General features: G+C 38.0%; 1 protein-coding gene across 1 annotated transcript in view; it reads left to right on the top strand.

Moving 5' to 3' along the window:
- Window positions 1–5,578: 5,578 nt before the first annotated feature.
- LOC124595364 (transcription initiation factor TFIID subunit 7) overlaps window positions 5,579–23,854 on the top strand; it is a 66,860-nt gene continuing 48,584 nt past the window's right edge. Inside the window, exons 1-4 of the mRNA XM_047134083.1 lie at window positions 5,579–5,813; window positions 17,510–17,641; window positions 22,477–22,557; window positions 22,638–23,019. Coding sequence (XP_046990039.1) covers window positions 5,733–5,813; window positions 17,510–17,641; window positions 22,477–22,557; window positions 22,638–23,019 — 676 coding nt within the window. The 5' untranslated portion in view covers window positions 5,579–5,732. The remainder of the gene's footprint in view (window positions 5,814–17,509; window positions 17,642–22,476; window positions 22,558–22,637; window positions 23,020–23,854) is intronic.

Here is a 23,854-nt window from a genome sequence, read left to right on the forward strand (position 1 = left end):
CCTGGAACAAGTCCTACCCCCGTCTCCACAGCAACTGAGTGCTTGCTCCCCTACCAAAAAGGTAACTGGTACGCTCGAGAGTATCTACACACTGCATAAATTTGTTGGTCTACGCCATACAGTCAACAACTCATGGTCTTTGGTTCTCACTGCACATTGCATATATTTTGCCTCGCTTGCTTGTTTGTAGGTTTTTGGAGAAAAAATAATTCCTGCAGTTAGAAATCATACATTGTTATATGACATACTTTCAAAATTAAGATATTAGGTTGCACACTACGAACATTAAGACTATGTTGGCCTGGACTAAACGAATGTGAATGGAATATTTATTTGTAGAATAGCATTCCTACCCTCACACTATATTTAACATACATCTCATTATAAAAAGAAACTGCGCAGTAAATTGGGCAAAAACGTACCTTAGAGGATGGAGAGTCTTTGGACAAGCATCTTTGTTTTTAATTGATGATGATGTTTCCAATTCACGTATTGACCACAGGTATTTTTATTCTTTTATAATGCACTCTTTAGACAGTGATATTTGGAATAACTGAAATTTGTACTAATTACTGGATAATTTTGTATTTCTTGTTTTTATGACTGACATACCTGTGATGTTGGGGCTTGACTGACCATGGGCAGGGCTTAGCATTTTGATAGGTATGGAGGGGGTGAATGGGTGGAACTTGTTCCGGGTCCAGTGTAGTCACTAATGTTATGTATGCATAATGCAGTAGATTATATATGTGGATCCTCGAGTCAACATTTGTACAAAAAGGACATTTATTGGACTCCGATAATTTGCAGTTTGCAGTCATGGCTTGCATATTAGAAAAGGAAAGCAGAAGTGTAAAACAATGCAAAAAGGAATGTGGGTCCGAAAAACGTCATTACATGGTTGTTATTGTTGTTGTTGTTGTGGACTTCAGTCCAGAGATTGGTTTGACGCAGTTCTCCATGTTACTCTATCCTGAGCAAGCCTCTTCATCTCCAAATAAGTACTGCAACCACATCCTTCTGAATCTGCTTGCTGTATTCATCTCTTGTTCTCCCTCTACGATTTTTACCCTCCACCCTTCCATCCAGTAGTAAATTGAAGAGCCCTTGATGCCTCAGAACGAGAACGTGTCCTACCAACTGATCCCTTCTTCTAGTCAAGTACTGCCACAAATTCCTCTTCTCCCCAGTTCTATTCATTTCCTCCTCATTAGTTACGTGAAATATCCATCTTATCTTCAGCATTCTTCTGTATCACTGCATTTCAAAAGCTTCTATTCTCTTCTTCTTGTCTAAACTGTTTATCCATGTTTCACTTCCACAAATGGCTACACTCCACACAAAAACTTTCAGAAAAGACTTCCCGACACTTAAATCTATACTTGGTATTAAGAAATTGTTCTTCAGAAACACCTTCCTTGCTATAGCCCATCTACATTCTATGTCCTCTATACTTCGACCAGCATCAGTTATTTTGCTCCTCAAATAGCATAACTCATCCACTACTTTAAATATCTCATTTGCTACTCTAATACCCTCAGCATCACCTGGTTTAATTCGACTACATTCCATTATGCTCGTTTTACTTTTGTTGATGTTCTCCTTATATCCTCCTTTCAAGATAGTGTCCATTCTAATCAGTTGCTCTCCCACGTCCATTGCTGTCTCTGACAGAATTACAATGTTGTCAGAAAACCTCAAAGTTTTTATTTCTCCTCCATGGGTTTTAATTCCTACTCCAAATTTTTCTTTTGTTTCGTTACTGGTTGCAACAGTGTGTCACTCCCTTCTCAACCACTGCTTCCCTTTCGCGCCCATCGACTCTTATAACTGCCACCTGGTTTCTGCGTAACACCCCACCCGTCACCTATCTGGTTTTGGCGTATTTTCACCCCAGCTAATTGACTAACAGATCAACAGAGAGTGCAAAACTGCCGCAATATCGGATAATGCAAAGAAAGTAGTAAGGCCCTGTGACTCCTGATTGAACTGCGGTGGTGGTGCTGACATTAATTGATTCAAAATTGATCGCTTTTAATTAAAAGGGGTGCACATTGATGTTATAGCAGCTATTGAACGCCAGATGCAAATGTTGAACATAAAATTAATTAAGAAAGTGACTTGGGATTTCAACTACTCGATTGAAAACAGATGCAGTCGATTAGCTTTGCTCGGCTTTCTCACATGTTTCACTGAAAACGAGACTTCGGACATTTATCAACAGGCATACAAGTTCTCTGTCTGCTTCCCATTACACCAGTATGGGGTAAACCACCCCCTCACTCTCTCTCATCTTAAGGCAGCTGGAGGCCCCGCCCCGTTACCGCTTTCTCAGAGTTTGAGCCGCCCTAAGCTGCCTATTGTCGATCCCCTTCGCCGCTCCCCAGCCGAGCGCGCCCCCGGCCGCGGTCAACTCTGAATGCTTCCCTGGGATAAACTAGCCTCCAGTAAATTGACGTGTTGCCACAAAGTTTTCATGTCACGTGAATTACTTTAAAACCATCACCCAACATTAATTATTCCAATACGTCCATACTATACCCTCTACAAGATGCATTGTGGCTTGTCAGTCATTTTTGTTCAGCCCTACTGTTCGCTCAACATGAGTTTGGTGATCTTTAATGACTTCATGTAAGAGGCATAGGTCTTGCCATCTTACATCTGTACAATTTGTAAATAGCCTTTCACTCCCTGTATTTTACCCCTGACACCTTCAGAATTTGACAGACAGTATTCCAGTTAATATCGTCAAAAGCTTTCTTTAAGTCTACAAATGCTAGAAACATAGGGTCAGTATTGCCTTGCATGTTCCAACATTTCTACCAAATCCAAACTTATGTTCCCTGAGGTCAGCTTCTACCAGCTTTTCCATTCATCTGGAAAGAATTCGTGTTAGTATTTTGCAACCATGACTTATTAAACTGATAGTTCGGTAATGTTCACAGCTGTCAACACCTGCTATCTTTTGGATTGGAATTATTGTATTCTTCTTGCAGTCTGAGGTTGTTCTGCCAGTCTCATACATCTTGTACACCAGATGGAAGAGTTTTGCTATGGTTACCTACCCCAACACTATCAGTAGCCATTACATGGCACAGAAAGGGAATTTCATTTACTATACAAGGAGCCTGAGGAAGAGGAATCTGCATTATATGTTTTAGGAAGTCGAAGCACCCATTTTCGTTTCTTTCCTTCTTTTTTTTCGTCAAATTATACCCAGGATTACTAAAAGGAACACAGTGTTACGAGCTGCCATCGTATCCCAAGAAAAATTGTTTTGTTTGAGATTAAGTGTAGCTGCCATTCCAGTGCAAATTTTTGTGCATTAGTCATATCTCCCTCAGCACCTTTCCCTTCAAGATTTATAGATTTTCTTTAGATCCTGTATTTGGCTCTTAACAGTTCAGGTGCCTTGTTTATAATTGGGTTCGCTAGTGAAAATACATAAATGTTGAACACTGGTGCTTGCAAAACTGTTTCACATATAATCCAGAGAGCTACTTAACAATAAATAAGTCTGCCAAAACTCATGCTTGAATATACAACTCTAAAACATTAATTTATTTATAGTTTACAAACAATGCATTTTGTCACTGCTGCAGTGATGGCAGGTTTCAGTTCTCTTCGTTATCAGACATCACATATACCTGACAACATATTTATTTATTTTTATTTTATTTACTTATTTTGACCAATATTTGAGCATTGTTATCCCATTTATGTCATCATAGGAGTTTACATATATTATGCAAATACATTTTTTGACACAGTTACAGTATAGATAGTAATAGAACACAATGCACATAAAATATACACTAGAGAACAGTTTATTAATTTGAGTTTTCTTTAATGTTAAGTAGGCAACAGTACATAAAAAGTGATGGGACTGTCAATACTTTCAAGTCTTTAAAAAGTGATCTGCAGGAGGTTTTAAAGTTTGTAGCTCCAGGAATAGACTTGATAGCCTTTTCTCAGATAACATTTTTTTGGCCTCTACAGCATTGCCCCATAAAAGAATACCATATCGTAGATGGCAGTGAAAGGAGGCGTAGTACGAGTTAAGAAACAGAGATGATGGTACACATGTCTGTATTTTAGTCAATACAAAGTTAACACATGAGAGTTTTCTGCAAATGTGATCTTTGTATTTGCCTCTAATTGATTTGGAATCAAGGTATATACCAAGTGCCTTAACAGTTGAACACTCAGTCTCACTGCTTGATAAACTGAAAGTGATGTTCACTGTCTGTTTCGTAGTTGATGGATAGAACATTGGTTTTGAACCATGTATTACACAGGTTGAAATAGTCTTTGTTCTATAGTTTCAATTTGTTTATTTCTACCCCAGATCTCATGGTTCTTGTGTCATCAGCATACAGTGCAGATTTACAGGGCAAGTTGCTGAGAAGATCATTCACAAATATCATAAACAGTAAAGGGCCAAGCACAGAACACAGAGGATGACCCTCGAGTTACATATAAGTACTGGAACTCTTAGTTATTGTAGACACAGTTGGATTCCTGCTTATGATAGAAGCTTATGAGGGAGAGTTCTATGGCTCTGACTCCATAACACACAAGTTTCTCAAGTAATATTGTATGGTTCACCGAATTGACATACAAATAAGTTACACACACCCATCAACATGACTCTATTCATAATATTTCTTTTTCTTCAAGCTGCAGCTAAATTGCGATCCATTTCATTGTAAAATATTAAATATATTACCCATATGTATAAAAATCCACTTCATCATTTTAGTAGATGGTAACTAATTTAGTACACTCTAGTCATACAATTTAGACTGCTGCCTCACTGGTTCACTTAATCTTTCGTCATTAATAATAAATTTAAAAAAAGTAATAACTAACAACAAACAACTGATAACAACGAGGGAACGAAATATGACACCGTTACGGTGTCGTGACTTGACGTGCCGTAACTTGATGTGGCGTGACGTGACGGGACGGTCAATATGGATGCCACCACTTGAAATAAGTTGCAGAATGTTTTCATGCGGCGTGACGTGACGACCGGCATGAATTGTCCTTTATTCCCTTATAAATAGTGTTTGACGTGTTTGTGTGTATCTATCAACGCTGGCAATTAAATGTCGATATTTTGAAATGTTATTTCACTTCTCAGCACTTTTCACATAAAATTATTCAAGAACATACGTTGTGAATCTAGCTTGGGTCATAAATGAACTTAATCGTTTTTAGTTCCTCAATTCCAGGACGATGCTCCGGCTTTTTTACGTTATTACGGATGGTGGCTCGTAACATTATTTCCACTATTCGCTACTGACGTGACAGACAATGTGAATACTCCCACTATGGTACTTAGATGTGACGGACAGTGTGAATTGGCCTTACCGAGGGCTCGTATCATACTTGAGTCGATTGTGTTTGTATCCCTTGTTGCTTTCCTTTTGTAGTATTGAAGTACCTCATTAAATTATCAGAAATTTTGACTATGTGAATCATACGACAGAGTATTAATTGCCGAACACAGGGGGAAGAAAATATGAAGAATTTGACCAAAGGTGGTTCGTAATGTCGTCGTGAACTGTTGTATCTTCCATAAGTTCCTTGCAACAAGTGTTGTTTACCTAGTGTCAAAACGGTGTGGAGTATATGTACATATGATATTGTATATAAACGTTAGAGAGTGATGTATTATGCAAATCACATATACACAGCAAACCGTAGGTAAAATCTGAAACATCAATATGAATCGGCACAATGAACCAAAACGAGAAGCTGAGCCGCCAGTGGAGCTAGAGAGCCAATTTATCTTACGGCTCCCACCAGTAAGTTATCTTTCTGTTCACTCGATTTGTATGGACCGTATTTAAACTAACATTTTTTTTTCCATATCGTGTCAACTCATACTACATCGGCAACTATTAACTTAATTTGTGCGTTGTGAGAGTTGTGCATAACCTATTTTGTAATATGTTGACGTTTGTGATTTACAGTTACTGTGGATATCAAACGTATCGTATCACATTAGTTTCCTATTTTAACAGGAATGTATATTGCCTCCAGTTGTCACAGATTAAAGTTGTTGTTGAATTTGATAGCAGATATAACATGGAAAACGTTCCACAGACATATTAAATTTTGTACAAGGTTTTTGTGTTGGCGTAATGTAGCTCTCGTTTTAGCTGTTAATCGCCCAGGGTACTGTAATATTTGTAGCGCTTCAAACCCATAAAATGAAAGATAATGAGAAAACCTTAGTTGCAAGTTATTTGTTTACTTTTCTGTAAAATGTTTCATTGGAAGCAATGCAGCACTACTGTGTGTACTGTTTTAAGGTAAAGGACGAATTACTGTTCTTAAACAGCTGGAAATAGCCCTGACTACTGTCTAGTGATTGGAAACTGCTGCAAGTGGATGTGTTTTGAGGGCTATTGACAGTTAGGTATCAGAGATACCTCAAGCACTATCCTCTCCTGTGGAGTCCACAGCTCGTGGTCTAGTGGCCAGCATTGCTGCCTCTGGATCACAGGACCCAGGGTTTGATTCCCAGCCAAGTTGGGGAGTTTTTCTACCCATGGACTGTGTGTTTGTGTTATCATCATCATCTTCGTGACACTGTTTTAATTTGTTGATCCCTTCCGAATAATAGGAATTGTCCAAGTCTGCAAAATAGCTATTGGTTGCTGCAATCACCTCCTCGTTTGAATAAAATCTTTGTCCCGCCAGCCATTTCTTCAAATTGGGGAACAAATAGTAGTCCAAGGGAGCCAAGTCTGGAGAATAGGGGGGATGTTAAACGAGTTGGAATCCTATTTCCATTAATTTTGTGACCACAACTGCTAAGGTATGTGCTGGTGCATTGGCGTGATGGAAAAGGATTTTTTTGTGGTCTAATCACCAGCATTTTTCTTGCAGCTCGGTTTTCAAACGATCCAATAGTGATGAATAATATGCACCTGTAATAGTTTTGCCCTTTTCCAGATAGTTGATGAGAATTATCCCTGTTTCATCCACAGTGGGGAAACGACGCTTATAGTCCTGTGGATTCTTTCTGAACAGCTGCCAACTATCCTTGCAACGTTTCACACGATTCAGTTTTTGGTCAAGCGTGAGCAATCGCGGAACCCATCTTGCGGATAGCTTTCTCATGTCCAAATGTTTATGCAAAATATTATGTACTCATTCATTCAAGATGCCCACAGCACTAGCAATCTCACACACCACAACTCTTCTGTCATCCATCACCATATCATGGATTTTATCAATGATTTCTGGAGTCCTAACCTCCACAAAGCGTCCAGAACGTTCAGTATCACTTGTGCCTATATGGCCACTCCGAAAATTTTGAAACCATTTATAAACTGTTCTAATCAAAAGTGCAGAGTCACCGTAATGTTTATCAAGCATCTCTCTAGTCTCCTGAGGCATTTTGCCTTTCATAAAGTAATGTTTAATCACCACACGAAATTCTTTTTCGTCCATTTTTTGACAATCACTCGACTTCCTTGATTCACATGAATGCCAAACACAAAGAAATAGACCAATATGGCTGAAACTCTGTGTGTGTTCTTTCCAAAGATGCTATTAACTTAACCTGATCTCCATACGTGCCGGTGGTGCTATCTCTTGGACTTTGCACGGACTCTTCAAACGCCCCTCGTAACTACAAGGAGGCCTTTTGGTGGAAAACTTACTTGTTTAGAAATCTTTTTGTTGCGCCTGTCTGTGACTCATCTCCAGTGTATGGTTAGTGGCAATCTACCCTTTTTGACCAAATTATGAAAAGGGTAGTTGCTACTCACAATATAGCAGAGACGCTGAGTTGCAGATAGGCTCAATGAAAAGACTGTCAAACAGAGCTTTTGTCTAAACAGCCTTCATCAGAATTAGACAGCACCCATGACCACAGTTTCTGGCTGCGTAGGTCAGACTGAGAACAGCAGTGCATGATGGGAGAAGCAAACTGGGTGCTGAGAGTGAGGAGGCTGGGGTAGGGAGGAGGAGGGATAGCAGGCTAGGGGTGGGACACGGTAAAGTGCTGCTTGTGGGAGCATACAGGGATATAATGCAGAGAGGGTACTGCAGCTAGGTGCGTCGGTGGAATAGAGGGCTGTGTTGTGCTGGAATGGGAACAAGGAAGGGGACACGTGAGCAAAGGGCAGCAACTAATGAAGGTTGATGCCAGGAGGGTTATAGGAACGTAGGATATATTGTAGGGAGAGTTCCCAGGTGCATTTTAGAAAAAGGTGGTGTTGGTGTAAAGGATCCAGATGGCACAGGCTGTGAAGCAATCATTGAAGTGGAGAACATTGTGTTGTGCAGCATACTCAGCAAATGGGTGGTCCAGCTGTTTCTCGGCCACAGGTTGTCAGTGGCCATTCATGCGGATAGACAAGCTTGTTGGTTGTAATGCCCATGAAAAATATGGCACAATGGTTGCAGCTCAGCTTATAGGTCATGACTGGTATCACAGGTAGCCCAGCCTTTGATGGGATAGGTGATGCCTGTGACCAGATTGGAGTAGGTGGTGGTGAGAGGGTGTATGGGGCAGGGTTTGCATCTAGGTCTATTACAAGGGTATAAGCCGCGAGGCAGGGGGTTAGGAGCATGGGCTGTGTATGGATGTTGTTTAATCTATCCTTTTCATAATGCAAAAATTAAAGTGTCCCCCCCCCCCCCCCCCCCCCTGGACTTTTTAGATTGAATAATGTAAGGGAGAGGCTTTAACCCTGTCTCGTTCCTTCGGGTCGACCAAAGTATCCGATCCCACCCGTCGGCTTTGACCTGTGACGTAAGGCTGTTGTGGTGTGTGACGTCACTACGGCGCGGAATTTAGTTTGTGAGAGTGGCGTGTTTGTAGGTGTCGTTTTGATGCGATCAGTGGTGCTCCCTGGTGGTGTGTTAGGTGATATTTTTTGTTTAGTTTGCGAGTGTGGCATCGTGTGTGAATTTTGGTAAATTGCTTTTTTTTATGTCTTTGGTAGGTATGGATATGACTGACAGGGTCAACAGTTTTCGGTTGTCGGCTATGATGGGGGACAGTGCGTTTTCTCTAATAAAATTTCTTCAACTATTCAGGTTTTTGGATGAAGTCGTGAAGTGTTCAGTTTGTTGTGAAGAAATGAGGCTTACTTAAAGTTCCGGCGTCTCGGACTAGCTGTATGTGGAACTGTCGTAAGGATAACAGGTCAAGGGAAGTGTTTGATCCCAATGTGTGGCTGTGAATGTTGGTATTGGGAGATGTTTTTGAGCTATATAGGTCAAGGGAAGTGTTAGGTCCTAATTTATGGGATCGGGAGCTGCTGTTGAGCTATATAGATCAAGGGAAGTGTCCGATTCCAGATGATATTGTGTTAGTGGTATTTGGGGAGTTTTGTCTGTTTTTTTCGTCGTTTTGTATGGGAGTGGGTGTCTCAATTTGTTTATATTTAGTTTGTCCCTACCCAAAACCCCCCTATTTCCCGCACTTGTCCTGTTAGTGTCATTAGGCTGTTTGTGGAACGTGTGTGTGTTTGTTTTTCGATGTATTCTCGTCCTCATAATGTGTACGTAATGACTTTATATGCGCAATATTGGAATCATGGTTTATGGTTGTTTCCGCCATATTTGTGACGTCATGGGTCAAAGCAAACGGACGGGATCGGACGCTTCCATATTTCCGCTCCTTCCTCTCTTATTGCCCCCCTTTTGTATCTTTTGACAGTTAGAACTGTTGTCCAACTTGTAACTTGTCAAAAGGTTTAAATTCTAAGTCTTACAAAATTCTGTTGCGTAGTTGGACAGTTCATGATGGGAGAGACCCACTATGTATGCAGTCTCAGAAAGAAACTTATAAAGAAACAGTGACATATTGTGCAATATGTATAAAACAAAGCATAAGTGTATATTGTATAAAACAAAGCTTAAATGTATATCTACGACTATAAAGCGCAAACCACTGTGACGTGCAAGGCCAAGGGTACTTCCCATTGTACCAGTTATTATTGATTCCTTCCATTCCATTCATGTATGGAGCACAGAAAGAACGACTGTTTAAATGCGTCTGTGCATGTTGTAATTAATCTAATCCATATGGAAATGTTACATAGGGAATTTTAGTGTATTCCTAGAGTCATCACATGGAGCCAGTTCTTGAAATTTTTTAAGTAGTCGTTCTCGGGATAGTTTGTTTCTAACTTCAAGTGTGTGCCAGTTCAGTTTCTTCAACATCTCTCAGTCATTCTGCCTTTGGTCATACAAACCTGTGACAATTCATACTGCTCTTTTCTGTATACGTTGAATATCGTGTTAGCCCTATTTGGTACAGATCTCACACACTTGAGCAAAATTGTAGGATGAGTTGCACGAGTGAGTACACAAGTCCTTTGTAGACTGATCGCATTTTTTCTAGTATTCTAGCAATAAATAGGAGTCTGCTATCTGCTTTACCTGTGACCAAGTCTATGTTATCTTTCCTTTTCATATTCCATGCAGAGCGTTACACCCAGTATTTGTATGAGTTGACCAGTTCTAACTGTGACTCATTGATACTTTTAGTCATAGGGTACTACTTTTTTCATTTCATTAAATGCAAAATTTTACGTTTTCGGGCTATTAGTTTCCAGTCTTTGCAGAACTTTGAAATATTATCAAAATCCACGAGAATATTTGTGCACCATTTTGCAGACAGTACTTCATTATAGATGCAGTAGCGCTCAGTTATTTTGTAGTTGTATTATATTGTCAGTACTGTCCACATGCAGTGACAACAGTAATTGTGTCACTCTGTCAAAAGCTGTTGCATATTAAGTAAGGTCATACAATAACAATGTAAGTACACAGGTATATTTCTTTAATTCAAAAGTATTTTTTAACCTGCTTTGCTGGTACACTACTCATCAACTATTGTCACTTAGGCGTTGCAGTCTAGTGTTGCTATAACATATTAAAACGAAAAAGTGTGTGCATCTGATGGCAAAAACAGGAATCAAGAGTAGCCAATAAGCCAAGGGCAAGTTGTCCTCAAAAAACAACAGTGATGGAGGAGAGAACAGTTTGTAAGCACTCAGCTGTTGATCCAAGAAAATCGCTCGACAAGTTATAGATGATCTGGAGCAGCATCATGGACTGAACATACATGTCTCTACTGAAAATGTTGCCTAGTAGTAGCTGATTTAAATGGTAGATAACTATCACTTAATCCACTCCTAAATTCAAAGAAATAGGAAGACCAGGATAGAGTTTGTAATGAAGTATCAAACTTGGAATGCTACAGATTGACCAAAGGTTCCATATGGTGATGAAAGTACGTTTAATACATTTTCTTGTGATGATGTGCATATATACGTCAACCAAAAAATCAAAGTGACAAAAGAAAAGTACCAGGTACCGACCATTATGCATGGTGGTGGCAGTGTTTTGGTATGGGGATGTTTTTCTAGAAGTGGGGTTGGTGCTGTAGTTCCAATAAAAGACAAAATGGGTCATTTCCTGTACACTGACATTTCAGAAAAGAAAATTGTTCCATATGGAAGAAATAATACATCATGTAATAGGCTATTTCAGCATTATGATGATTCAAAACACACCCCCAGACATTTAAAAACTTCTTTTCAGATAAAAAAATCTTACTTTTGGGGTGGCCAAGCCAGAGCGCAAATCTAAATCCAGCTCAACACCTCTGTGATGCACTGGATTGACTTGTTCTTTGTGGAAGCTCCTCAAACTAGTTTCAGTTTGTTGCTGCCTTATTGGACAAATGGCCGAAACTCCCGCTTGACCTATTAGAAAAGCTTGTGGATTCAATGACAAACAGTTGTGCAGCTGTGACCAAAGCCCATGAATATGCAACAAAATACTGATTTGTTCTTCAGATTCCAAAATAATTTTATTCTATTCTTACATAGTTAGACCAAAAAATTATTTTTGAGCCAGAAGAATTGTTATTTTTGTTGTGATGTAAGATAACTTTGTTTAAACTAAATATAGTTTTGTAGTAAATGGATTATAACTGCATACTTCTCAGTTACCCACTTGCAGTTTTTTCTGTTACAGACTTATCTTTATATAATTGTAAATAATTCTTTCTACAAAATATTTTTGAGCGCTACTGTAACTGCATCATCAGCAAAAAGTGGAAGGTTACTATTAATATTATCTGCTAGGCATTGATATTCAATGACGTGATAAAACTCGTGGAGTAGTAACATGCACAAGTACAGATGGTGATAGTATCATGTATACAAGGTGTAAAAGGGCAGTGCATTTGCGGAGCTGTCATTTGTACTCGGGTAATTCATGTGAAAAGCTGTCTGATGTGATTATGGCCCCACAAATGGTAGGTAGAGCTAGACACATGGGACATTCCGTTTCGGATATCATTAGGGAAGTCAGCACCTCGAGATCCACATTGTAAATAGGGTATTGAGAATACCAAATTTCAAGCATTAACTCTCATCACAGATAATGCAGTGCACTTAATGACTGAGAGAAGCTGTGTTTGTGTATACGAGGTGCGGCTAGAAAAAAACCAGACTGATGCTGGAAAAAACGTTTATTTACAATTATTTACAATTTCATGTTATCTCCTTCAACGTACTCTCCTCCTCGGTCTCTACACCACTCCATACGAATTTTCCACTGTTCATGGCAATGCTGCAGATCATTTCCGGCAAGTCCATACATTACTTCCGTCGCTTTTCTTTTACTGCTTCAACAGTCTCAAATCTAGTTCCTTTCAAAGCTGACTTGACTTTAGGGAAAAGAAAAAAGTCACAGGGGGCCAAATCAGGTGAGTAGGGGGGATGATCTAAGATGGGAAAGTTGTGTTTTGCCAAAAACGTCTTCACTGACAACGCACTGTGAGCTGGGGCATTGTCTTGGTGAAGGATTCATGACTTTTTTCTCCACAAATCGTTCCGTTTTCTCCTTACTCGCTCACGTAGGGTAGCCAGGACGCTAATGTAGTAATGCTGATTCACTGTTTGTCCCCCTGGTACCCAATCAATGTGCACAATCCCTTTGATGTCAAAAAAAAAAAAAAAAAAAAAAAAAAAAAAAAAAAAAAAAAAAAAAAATTCATCATTGCCTTGAATTTCGATTTTGACATTCGTGCTTTTTTTTGTCGTGGAGAACCAGGAGTTTTCCAATGCATCGATTGGCATTTAGTTTCGTAACATTGCAAACGTTTCACTTGCAGATTTTCCTAGTTTGAAACAAAGTTTGATGTTAACACGCTGTTCTTTCTGTACACTCAACATTTTCCGATGCACAGACAAAACATCAACTACTTAAAACAGACGCCACGGGCAGACTGAGTGCAGGAGGCAGATGAAACTCGAGCAGTAGGCGGAGCGAGAGTCACGTGACAGGCCACGCGACTTTCAGCCTTATTGCATTCATTTTATTGTTTCACCAGTACTAGTTCGGTTTTTTTCTAGCCACACCTCATAGTTTCACTGCTAAAACACCAGCAACTCTGACTTCGGCAGCCAGGTACTGAGATACTTGTGTGTGAGTTGCATTTGCATGAGTGTGTATGTGTACGTTGTATAATTCTGATGAAGGCCTTTTTGACCAAAAGCTTATTTGTTGGACAGTCTTTTTGTTGTACCTATCTGCAACTCAACACCTCTGCTATATAGTTAGTAACAGTCTATCCTTTTCATAATACAGACAAGGAACACTGCATGAAATAACTTTAGAAATCAATATGGGGTGTACGATGAATGTATCCGTTAGGACAGTGCAGTGCAGCAAAATTTGACATTAATGTGCTATGGCAGCAGATGACCGATGTGGGTGCTTTTGCTAATAGTACATTGGGTTTTATGAAAGATCATTTGACAATATTCTGCTATGGTAGTCACTGAACACTTCATGCACTGTTCTCGTGACTGCCAAACATGTTTCATTCAGCATCTTTCTACCAGTAGCCTTATATTTCATTTTATACTTACGCGCGGTAGTCTCATAATTGATTTTACAGATTTAGGATTTTATTAGGATGGGGATCAAAGTTGGAGAGCCAGATTTGTTACCAAAATTACAGAATAGTTATTGTCACGGAGATAGTTTGGAAGGCACATTGTAATATTTTTGGTGGCAGTTGTTTGTAGAGGGAGATTATGAGTCAATAATAATAATTTTGTGCTGAAGAAATGAATGTTGCCATTGCTGCAGACACAATTCTGTGGCATTATAGTAAAGACCAATGTAAAAGTAAACTTAGTTTAGAATTAGAAGTTACTGAGGTTACTTGCCAAATTTTCTTCTTGCTGAATTAATGTCTTTGACCCTTGATAACAGAATTTTAGATGCTTTAAAATAACCAGAAAACCATTTTTATAATTGAATATTTGTATGTAATTAATGAAAGGAAAGCAGAAAAGTGGAAGGAGAATATAGAGGGTCTATACAAGGGCGATGTATTTGAAGGCAATATTATGGAAATGGTAGAGAACGTAGATGAAGATGAAATGGGAGATACGATACTGAATGAAAAATTTGACAGAGCACTGAAAGACTTAAGTCAAAAAAAGGCTGTGTGAGTATACAACATTCCATTAGAACTACTGATAGTCTTGGGAGGGCCAGCTATGACAAAACTCTACCATCTGGTGAGCAAGATGTATGAAATAGGCAAAATACCTTCAGACTTCAAGAAGAATATAATAATTCCAATCCCAAAGAAAGCAGGTGTCAACAGATGTGAAAAATACCAAACTATCAGTTTAATAAGCCACGGCTGCAAAATACTAATACGAAGTCTTTACAGACGAATGGAAAAACTTGTAGAAGCCGACCTTGGGGAAGATCAGTTTGGGTTCTGTACAAATATTGGAACCCGTGAGGCAATACTGGCCCTTCTGACTTATCGTAGAATGTAGGTTAAGGAAAGGCAAACCTATGTTTCTAGTATTTGTAGACTTAGAGAAAGCTTTTGACATTGTTGACTGGAATACTCTCTTTCAAATTCTGAAGGTGGCAGGGGTAAAATACAGGGAGCAAAAGGCTATTTACAATTTGTACAGAAACCAGACTGCAGTTATAAGAGTTGAGGGGCATGAAAAGGAAGCAGTGGTTGAGAAGGGAGTAAGACAAAGTTGTAGCCAATCCCCATTGTTATTCAATCTGTATATTGAGCAAGCAGTAAAGGAAACAAATGGAAAATTTGGAGTAGGAATCGAAATCCATGGAGAAGAAATAAAAGCTTTCAGGTTTGCCGATGACATTGTAATTCGGTCAGAGACAGCAAAGGACTTGGGAGAGCAGTTGAATGGAATGGACAGTGTCTTGAAAGGATGATAAAACTCTACATATACGTGATTACTCTGCTATTCACAATTAAGTGTCTGGCAGAGGGTTCAATGAACCACATTCAAGCTGCCTCTACCATTCCACTCTCGAACAGGGTGCGGGGAAAAATGAGCACTTAAATTTTTCTGTGCGAGTCCTGATTTATCTTATTTTATCGTGATGATCATTTCATATAAGATGGACATCAACAAAAGCAAAATGAGGATAATGGAATGTAGTTGAATTAAATAAGGTGATGCTGAGGGAATTATTTTAGGTAATGAGACAGTTAAATTAGTAGATGGGTTTTGCTATTCGGGGAGCAAAATAACTGATGATGGTCAGAGTACAAAGGATATAAAATGTAGATGGGCTATGGCAAGGAAAGCGTTTCTGAAGAAGAGAAATTTTTTAACATAGAGTGTAGATTTAAGTGCCAGGAAGTCTTTTCAGAGAGTATTTGTGTGGGGTGTAGCCATCTATGGAAGTGAAATATGGACGATAAATAGTTTGGACAGAGAATAGAAGCTTTTGAAATGTGGTGCTGCAGAAGAATGCTGAAGATCAGATGGGTAGATCTCGTACCTAATGAGGAGGTAGTGAATAGAATTGGGGAGAAGAGGAATTTGTGGCACAACTTGACTAGAAGAAGGGATCGGTTGGTAGGACATGCTCTGAGGCACCAAGGGATCACTGATTTAGTATTGGAAGGAAGCGTGGAGGGTAAAAATCGTAGAGGGAGACCAAGATGAATACACTAAGCAGTTTCAGGATGTGGGTTGCAGTAGTTACTCCGAGATGATGAGGCTTGCACAGGATAGGGTAGCACGGAGAGCTGCATCAAACCCGTCTCAGGACTGAAGACCACAACAACAACAACAACAACATAACATGTTGTTAACTCTGGTGCAAAAGATTCAAACTCAAAGAATTAACAGTCAACAAAAACCAACTTTACACTGTAGGCTGCTGTAGAAAAACAAGGAGAAATACAATTCATATTGTTCCTACATAGGAAGCTAGAATACGGCAACAAAACAAAATCTATCACTCAAGATGCCTCGTCATCACTTTTTTGTTGTAAAAACTGTTTTTATAGTAGTTCATCAAAAGACTCTTATTTATTTATTTAATTATTTTAATAATGGAATACCCAAGTTGAAGTGTCAACAATGTTATGAACAGGATAGATCCCTATACTCACCTTAAAGATATATTGAGTTGCAGACAGGCACAACAAAAAGACTGTTACATACGTCGTGCCTGTCTGTTCAACTCAACATGTGATCTTTGTGGTGAGTAGCAGTCTATCCTTTTCATAATATTATTTATTTATTTATTGCTAATCGGATGCATGCCCATCATCAGCAATATCTTGTATTCTGGTTCCTTAGCAAACGTGAAAGACATTTAGCAATATGTAATTGGCAGTTGGTCATGTTTTGTGGTAATTTCCAAGAATCATTTAGAGCTCTCGTAGAACTCATGTGTTGCTCCATCTCTCTTCTGATTTATTGTACAGTCATATGAAATAATACAGAATTGGTTTCTTTCTTCTTCTTCTTCTTCTTCTTCTTCTTCTTTTTTTACTCAGAAAGATAGCAAGGCTATGTTCTCCTAGAAGCACAAAACCTTCTCGCTTTCTGTTATTGTTTTCGTCTCACATTCTTAACAATGCACAGAAGTTGTAAGTGTGTGATGGAAGGATTAGATGTGTAGTATGATCATTTAATTTGATGTGGAATGTGTACCAGAGATTACATGTCGTAAGTATTAGTTCCTCTTTCATTGGGCTTTTGTATTGCAACAGTTAACATTATATTATTCATTTTAGTTTAATTACTTGACTTTCGTGGTAAAGTATTAAATAATTGATCATAGATTGTTAGAAAACGTTGAGAGATAATGGGACGGACTCGCTTCTCTAAGGATAATATTGACATCACTCAACTGTGTTATCAATAGTGATCTGCACTAAAATTTGTTTTTGTATTTTTTTTTCTTCAAAATACAACTAATTAACCCATTCACAGGTGGTTTTTAATTTAAAAAAAAAGGGGGGGGGGGAGCTACAGAAGTCTAAGAAATCTGTCTCCTCCTTTTTTCAAACACGAACAATTCTTAAATAATTGATAGTGTTGTGACGAATGTTTTGTAGATGATGAATTTGTATACCTTCTCATTCTTTTCTCTGTATGCTGAGTATCATTTTCAGTTATCTCACTTTCAACATATTCTGTTCCAGGAACCAGCAAAAGTGCTACGTGAAGCTATTAGGAGTGGGGTTGTTCACCTTAAGGACAGACTTTCAATTAAGCTTGAAAATGACATGAGATATGGTGAAGTTAGAGTAGACCATTGGTTGATGCCTGCTAAGGTAGGTGATAGAGTGCTATAAATTCAAGATGTGATTTAGAACTTGGCATCGAGTTCAGTAAATATCTATCTTTACTTAGATTCAGAACATTAAAATATTATAGTCTTCGAAAAATGAAAGAAGCAGGTGCTTACAAACAATATATTATCTGCTAGTGGAAATATCATTATTTATATTACTTTAAATATTCCAGATTCGAAGCCTTGTGATTTGTCAACAGGATTGACTCAGTTTCCATGGCTCAAGGTACATGCTGATGGAATTACTTGCATACAAAGCACTTGGGTACAAAGCACTGGCAGAATTTGTTATCTATGAAGAAGACTAGTTCTATCAACAAGGAAGGACACAAAGGCAGGAATTAACGTGAATAACTAAATGACCAAGAACGTTAACTTTACAGCTGGAGTGAAGCAGGGTGATGTCTCTTTGCTGAAATATAGGACTTAGCATTGCATAGTCTGACGCAAAAAAATAGATGAGACAGTTACAGTTATGATTATGATTATATGCAGTCAAGCATGTGCATATGCAGAAGATACAGTAATTTTGACAAGAGGTGTAAATACCTTTAAAGAAATGTGAAGTAATGGAAGCCGAAGGAACACAAATTGGACTCGCTGAAATCAAAAACAAGACAAAACATGTAACAATGTCCAGTTAAAAGGCTAGAACAACACCAAATGACATGAAGGCCTCTAATCAATGTTTTAAAGGTGCCAGCTGTTTCCATTACCGATGTGTCTTTTTAACCAGTAATAATAATATGAGAAAATATATTAGGGAAAGGATACAAGCAAGAAATAGTGCCTGTTGTGGAAACTTCTAGATATTCAAGAATTCTCTAATTACAAGAACAACAAAGTTGAGATTGTACCATTCCCTTATATGACGAGTTGTTACAAATTGGTTGGAAATGTGGACGATGACAGAAGGAGATATATACAGCCTGGGGGCATTAAAAAATATATATGGGCTTGTGAGAGAGGCAGGGCATTGGAGAGTAAGATACAACCATGAATTATTGTAGCTTGTACAAGAGGACGTTTTTTTTAAAAAAAAAAAAAAAAAAAAAAAAAAAAATCTCAGTCCATAAGGAAAGGCTGACCAGGAGCAAGATGGCTGGACAGTTTCTTGACTGACCTTACCAAGATGGGGAGATCTTATCGAAAAGCAGAAAACAGAGATGCATGCAGGCATATTGTTGTGTAGGCGAGGGTCTTTGAAGGGCTCTAGTGCCAAAGAAAAAGAAAGAAAGAAATCTAATGGATAAATGACGTTTATTTATTGGTTTTTATGCCTGTACATTGAAAAAAGTGTTTTGTACGTGTACGTGTGATTGTGACAAGGAGGGAAACTTTAGTGAGTAGAGTGCTAAAGATGAGTTGAAGATGTTTGTAATAACATTCCTTGCCTTGTCCCCACACCAACAGCTTAAATCAGTTGCTACATCAGTATATGTGCACTATAAATACCATATTTTTCAGATAATTGCTCCTTCAGGAAGTTTTATACAAATAGACTTTTGCTGATGTCATCGGGGTAAAGTTTGAAGCAGGACTCATCGCTGAAGACAGTTCTGCTCCAGTCCATGATATTCCAGGCCAAAGATGCATCTGGAGATGCCCCAGACTGTGGTGTTATACCAACCTGACTGTTGTCCATTGTACAATCCAACATCCAGGAGCAATGGTCTGGGATAGCATTTCTTTTGATAGCAGGAACCCTTTGGTTGACATCCATAACACCCTTACAGCACAGATGTACAGTATGTTTTGTTGCCCTTAATGGCAACCCATCCTGGGCTTACATTTCAGCAAAATAATGCTTGTCCACATATGACGAGAATCTTGACTGCTTGTCTTTGGGCTTACCAAATCCTATCTTGGTCAGAAAGGTCACCAGATCTCTCCCCAGTTGAGAACGTGTGGAACATTATGGGCAGGGCTCTCCAACCATCTTGGGATTTGGGTGATGTAACTTTCCAGTGGGACAGAATTTGCTCCAACATTCCTCAGCAGGACATCCAACAAATCTATCAGCCTGTGCCAAGCTGAATAATTGCTTGCATAAGGGCCAGAGGTGGACCAACATGCTATCGACTTAATCAGTTTGTGGAGCTCCTGAATAAATCATCCAGTTCTTTGAAAATTATAATCATTTGTTTGTACGTACCATGCCTGCAGATTCAGATAATTCCTTTGTGGTGCATCTCTTGTTTTTCTTAAAAAAAGAAAACTGCACAGCTGTGTATGTCACCTTATGTGTCTCTTTATGGTATATGTCTGAAACATTTCAAGTTCTGGTGACTCGTATTACTTCCTTCGTTCATACTTCATTATTATATTTAAATTACAATGAATTGAGCTTAATGATGTGACCATCATAAATTTTGTATTCAACACATGTTTCTATCCTGTAATTTACATTATTATAATACAAATTTTGTCATGTGTCTTTCATAATGTTTGGCACATAGTTATGTTAGGTTATTTTAGAGCCCTGGTGAAGGAGTTTATAGTGACATTCATTTATACTTTGTGTACTAGGCTTTTGTATATAGTGTGCTTTCAGAATTATTATTTAAGTCTGATTGGGAAAGCAAATTACCACTCACCTTTAATGTAAACTTGTGGGTAGCCGCATAAGAAATGGAAGTGACTTTTTGTATTAATTTCTTCTTTAAAACAAGAACTATAAATAATTTTAAAAAATGTATACCATATTTTACAGACTATAAGACACACTTTTCTCTTTGAAAAATTGCCTCCAAAACTCAGATGCAGCTTATACTCTAAATTAATGTAAAAAAGTTCAGTGTTTGATTTAAAATTGCTGCCAGACTTAAAAATGTCCATATATTAAATGCCACAGGAAATCTGCTTCTATGTGGCAACATCGGATTCAACTGGCAGCAGCAGTGCACTGATGCAACGGACATAAGTTGCAGTGATTCACAAGCTTGTTAATACTGTCTGCCTCCCTCCCTGCCATCACAAACCCACAACACTTGTCTAGTCTATGAAGCTTCATTGCGGTATACAGTGCCAGTACATTAGAATTTAAAGTGATTTGTGTTATCAGTAACAATGCAATATTTTTATTAGTAGTAGGTTTTGTAATTGGAAAAGTAAAAGATATACATTTGATGCAGGCTATAAATTGAAAGTAATAGCATATGCAGATGAACGTGGTAGCAGAGCAGCTTAGCGGCATTTTGGCCCTCCACCAACAGAAAAAACTTTTTGTGATTGATGGGCTACTAACGAAGAACTGAAAAAAATGAGGAAGACTAATGTGCAAATAGAGGACTGAGTGCAAAGTGGCCAAAATTTGAAGATGAAAATTTGAAATGTATTCAAGGACATCATCAAAATGTCATTGGAATTAATACAAAAATGATTCAAATACATGCTTGTAAACTAGCGCTGCAGTGGAACTTGACAGACTTTAGGGGTGGAGTTGGCTGGTGCTACAGGTTTATGAAACATCATGGACTTAGCAAGCAAACCAAAACCAAAATACCTCAGAAAATGCCTCAAGGGTATGAAGAAAAGATGTTGTCTTTCCATTGCATTATTATTCCACATTGAAAAACCATTGTAAATAGCAAATATGGGCAAATCACCTCTGACATTTTATGTTCTGCATAACAGAACTGTTGCCATGAAAGGTGCTAGAAGTATAACTATAACAACCAGTGGACATGAAAAAATTCAACGTAATTGAGTGATCATTTTCAAGCACAAAACAATGCCAAAACCTTCTGACATATTGCCCAATGTTGTTGTTCATATATATGACAAGGGCTGAATGGACCACGCTGGTATGAAATTATGGATTGTCAGACTGTGGGAGAGAAGGAAAGGTGCTTTATTGAAGAAGAGTTCTCACCTTGTGCTAGATCAGTTTAGCAGTCATTTGAAAAATTCTGTGAAAGAGGAATTGAGACAGAGAAATACAGAGCTTGGTGTTATTCTGGGAGGACATTTCACAATTGCAACTCTTGAAGTCTTAATAAATTAACCATTTAAAGTGTATATGACAGAGGAATGGAACAAATGGAAATTGATGTAACACAATGTGAATTCATGCTGAAGAGAGCTTTAAAATGACCCACAATCAACCAAGTGTGTCAGTGGATAAAACAGTCATGGCCTAGAGTGAAAGAAGACATTATTGTTAAATCTTTCAAGAAGTGCAGCATAAGTAACACTGTCGATGGCCGTGAAGATCATCTTATATATGAAGTGGACATTGATGAAGAAGAAGGAGAAGAAGAAGAAGAAGAAGAAAGTTCTGATAACAATTTTCAGGGGTTTTAAGAGATCAGTTTTGATTTTATAAACGTAAGAATTTTTCTAGTCTGGCTTTGCAATCCAATAATAAAAATGATAAAAAATGTTATGTTAAAAAAATTGCTTGAAAATTAAGGTGCGGCTTATAGTCTGTAGTGTCTTATAGTCGGTAAAATATGGTACATATAGCTGTACATCATCTTTTTATGACTTTGGTTTGTGTGATTCTCTTGTGGCAGTGTTAAAGTATTCATTAGGTTTTTAAAGTATTAATTGAGGTATTTACTATCACCATCCTATCTTCATTCATTTGACAGTTATCATCATCTGTTGTTATTCATAATTTTACATTGTTTGTTGTTAGCTTGTAAAATGTGCAACATTGTAAATGGTCACCTTGTCCTATCAAACTAACTGGCATTGATAGCGTAACTTGTCTTTTCATTTATAATTGGATTTTTGCTTTAGAGTACTAACAAAATATGCATAGTACTTTCTTTTTCATCCAATTTTTTTCTTTTTTTTATGTGGATATAGATAATGGATTTGCCATCCATAGTGGAGTCACTGAAAACCATTGACAACAAGAGCTTTTATAAGACTGCTGATATATGCCAGGTAAATTTTAAATTAAATGTATCTCTTGTTACTGTGTCTTACTCATGTGGATAATATGTTGCTCTTCATTTGTTTCATAGATATTAATTTGTAAGGAAGAAGATGATCAGACTCCAGAGGAAGAGGGTCCCGTCAAAACAAAAAAGAAGGATCCAAATAAAGTTGACAAAAAGTTTCTGTGGCCACACGGAATAACACCACCACTTAAAAATGTTAGGAAGCGTCGTTTTCGTAAAACACTTAAAAAAAAGTATGTTGAAGCTCCAGAAATTGAAAAAGAGGTGAAACGTCTGCTGCGCGTTGATAATGAGGCAGTTACTGTGAAGTGGGAAGTGATTTGTGATGATGACAAAGCAAAAGTTATTAAACCATTTTCAAATATAGATGAAAACAGTGAAACTGGTCCAACAAGAAATGTTGATACTTCAATAGAAACAAGCAACCCTCATAGTGTGGATGTAGGTAAGACATTAAATACTTCTAACTCTTTGCTTTATCACCTGTCACAAGTTGAACATAGATTAATGTCAGTTGTGTATATATTCTTGAGTCTTTAAATTGCTTGTATCCCTATTGTCATTTACATTTTGCTGCGGAGTATTCTTAGTTTCCAAATAGCATTTTCACCTCATTACCAGTTGTTTTTCTTTTTCTCCTTGAGGTTGTTCTTCATTTTGCTTTAATTATGTTGTGTTTTGTATGTTACTTTAGTCATCCGCTTGTTTCATTTTGATGATATGATATGACTGAGAGGTTCGTACAGTATCTCAACCAGGCAAAGCAAGTATTTTATAATGGTGGTTACACTGTGCTGTATTCTGCTTTGCAGGGAAGCTAATTAGAATATTAGACTTGCTATTTGTACTATTCTCTTCTCCTGAGAACAAGTACGAATGAATAAAGCTTAGGGTAGCTAGTCAGGCAATTTATCAAGTAGTTACAAAATTTACTGTTTTCTTTTGTTCTTCTCTTGTCCTCCCAGTAGGTAGGCCTCTTTCATCTTGGGTCTGGATGACCTGCCCCTCCCTCAAATGCATGTAAAACTGATCATTGTCATAAAATAAGCATTATGTTATTGTTAGGAATTGCTGTATCACTTTAGAAATGTTTTGGTGTTTGCTTCCAGTTCTGCTACTTTCTTGAGAAGATTCTGTGCATATACACTGCTGGTCATAAGAATTTCAGCATCAAGAAGGGTAGAAAATAATAAAACTTAACGTATCAAGCATATGTCATATAGTAGGATTACATGATTAAATTTATGGACGATTTTGAGGTGTACAGGATGCAAAATTTA

This window comes from Schistocerca americana, chromosome 2 (genome assembly GCF_021461395.2).
Source record: "Schistocerca americana isolate TAMUIC-IGC-003095 chromosome 2, iqSchAmer2.1, whole genome shotgun sequence".
Taxonomy (NCBI): Eukaryota; Metazoa; Arthropoda; class Insecta; order Orthoptera; family Acrididae; genus Schistocerca; species Schistocerca americana.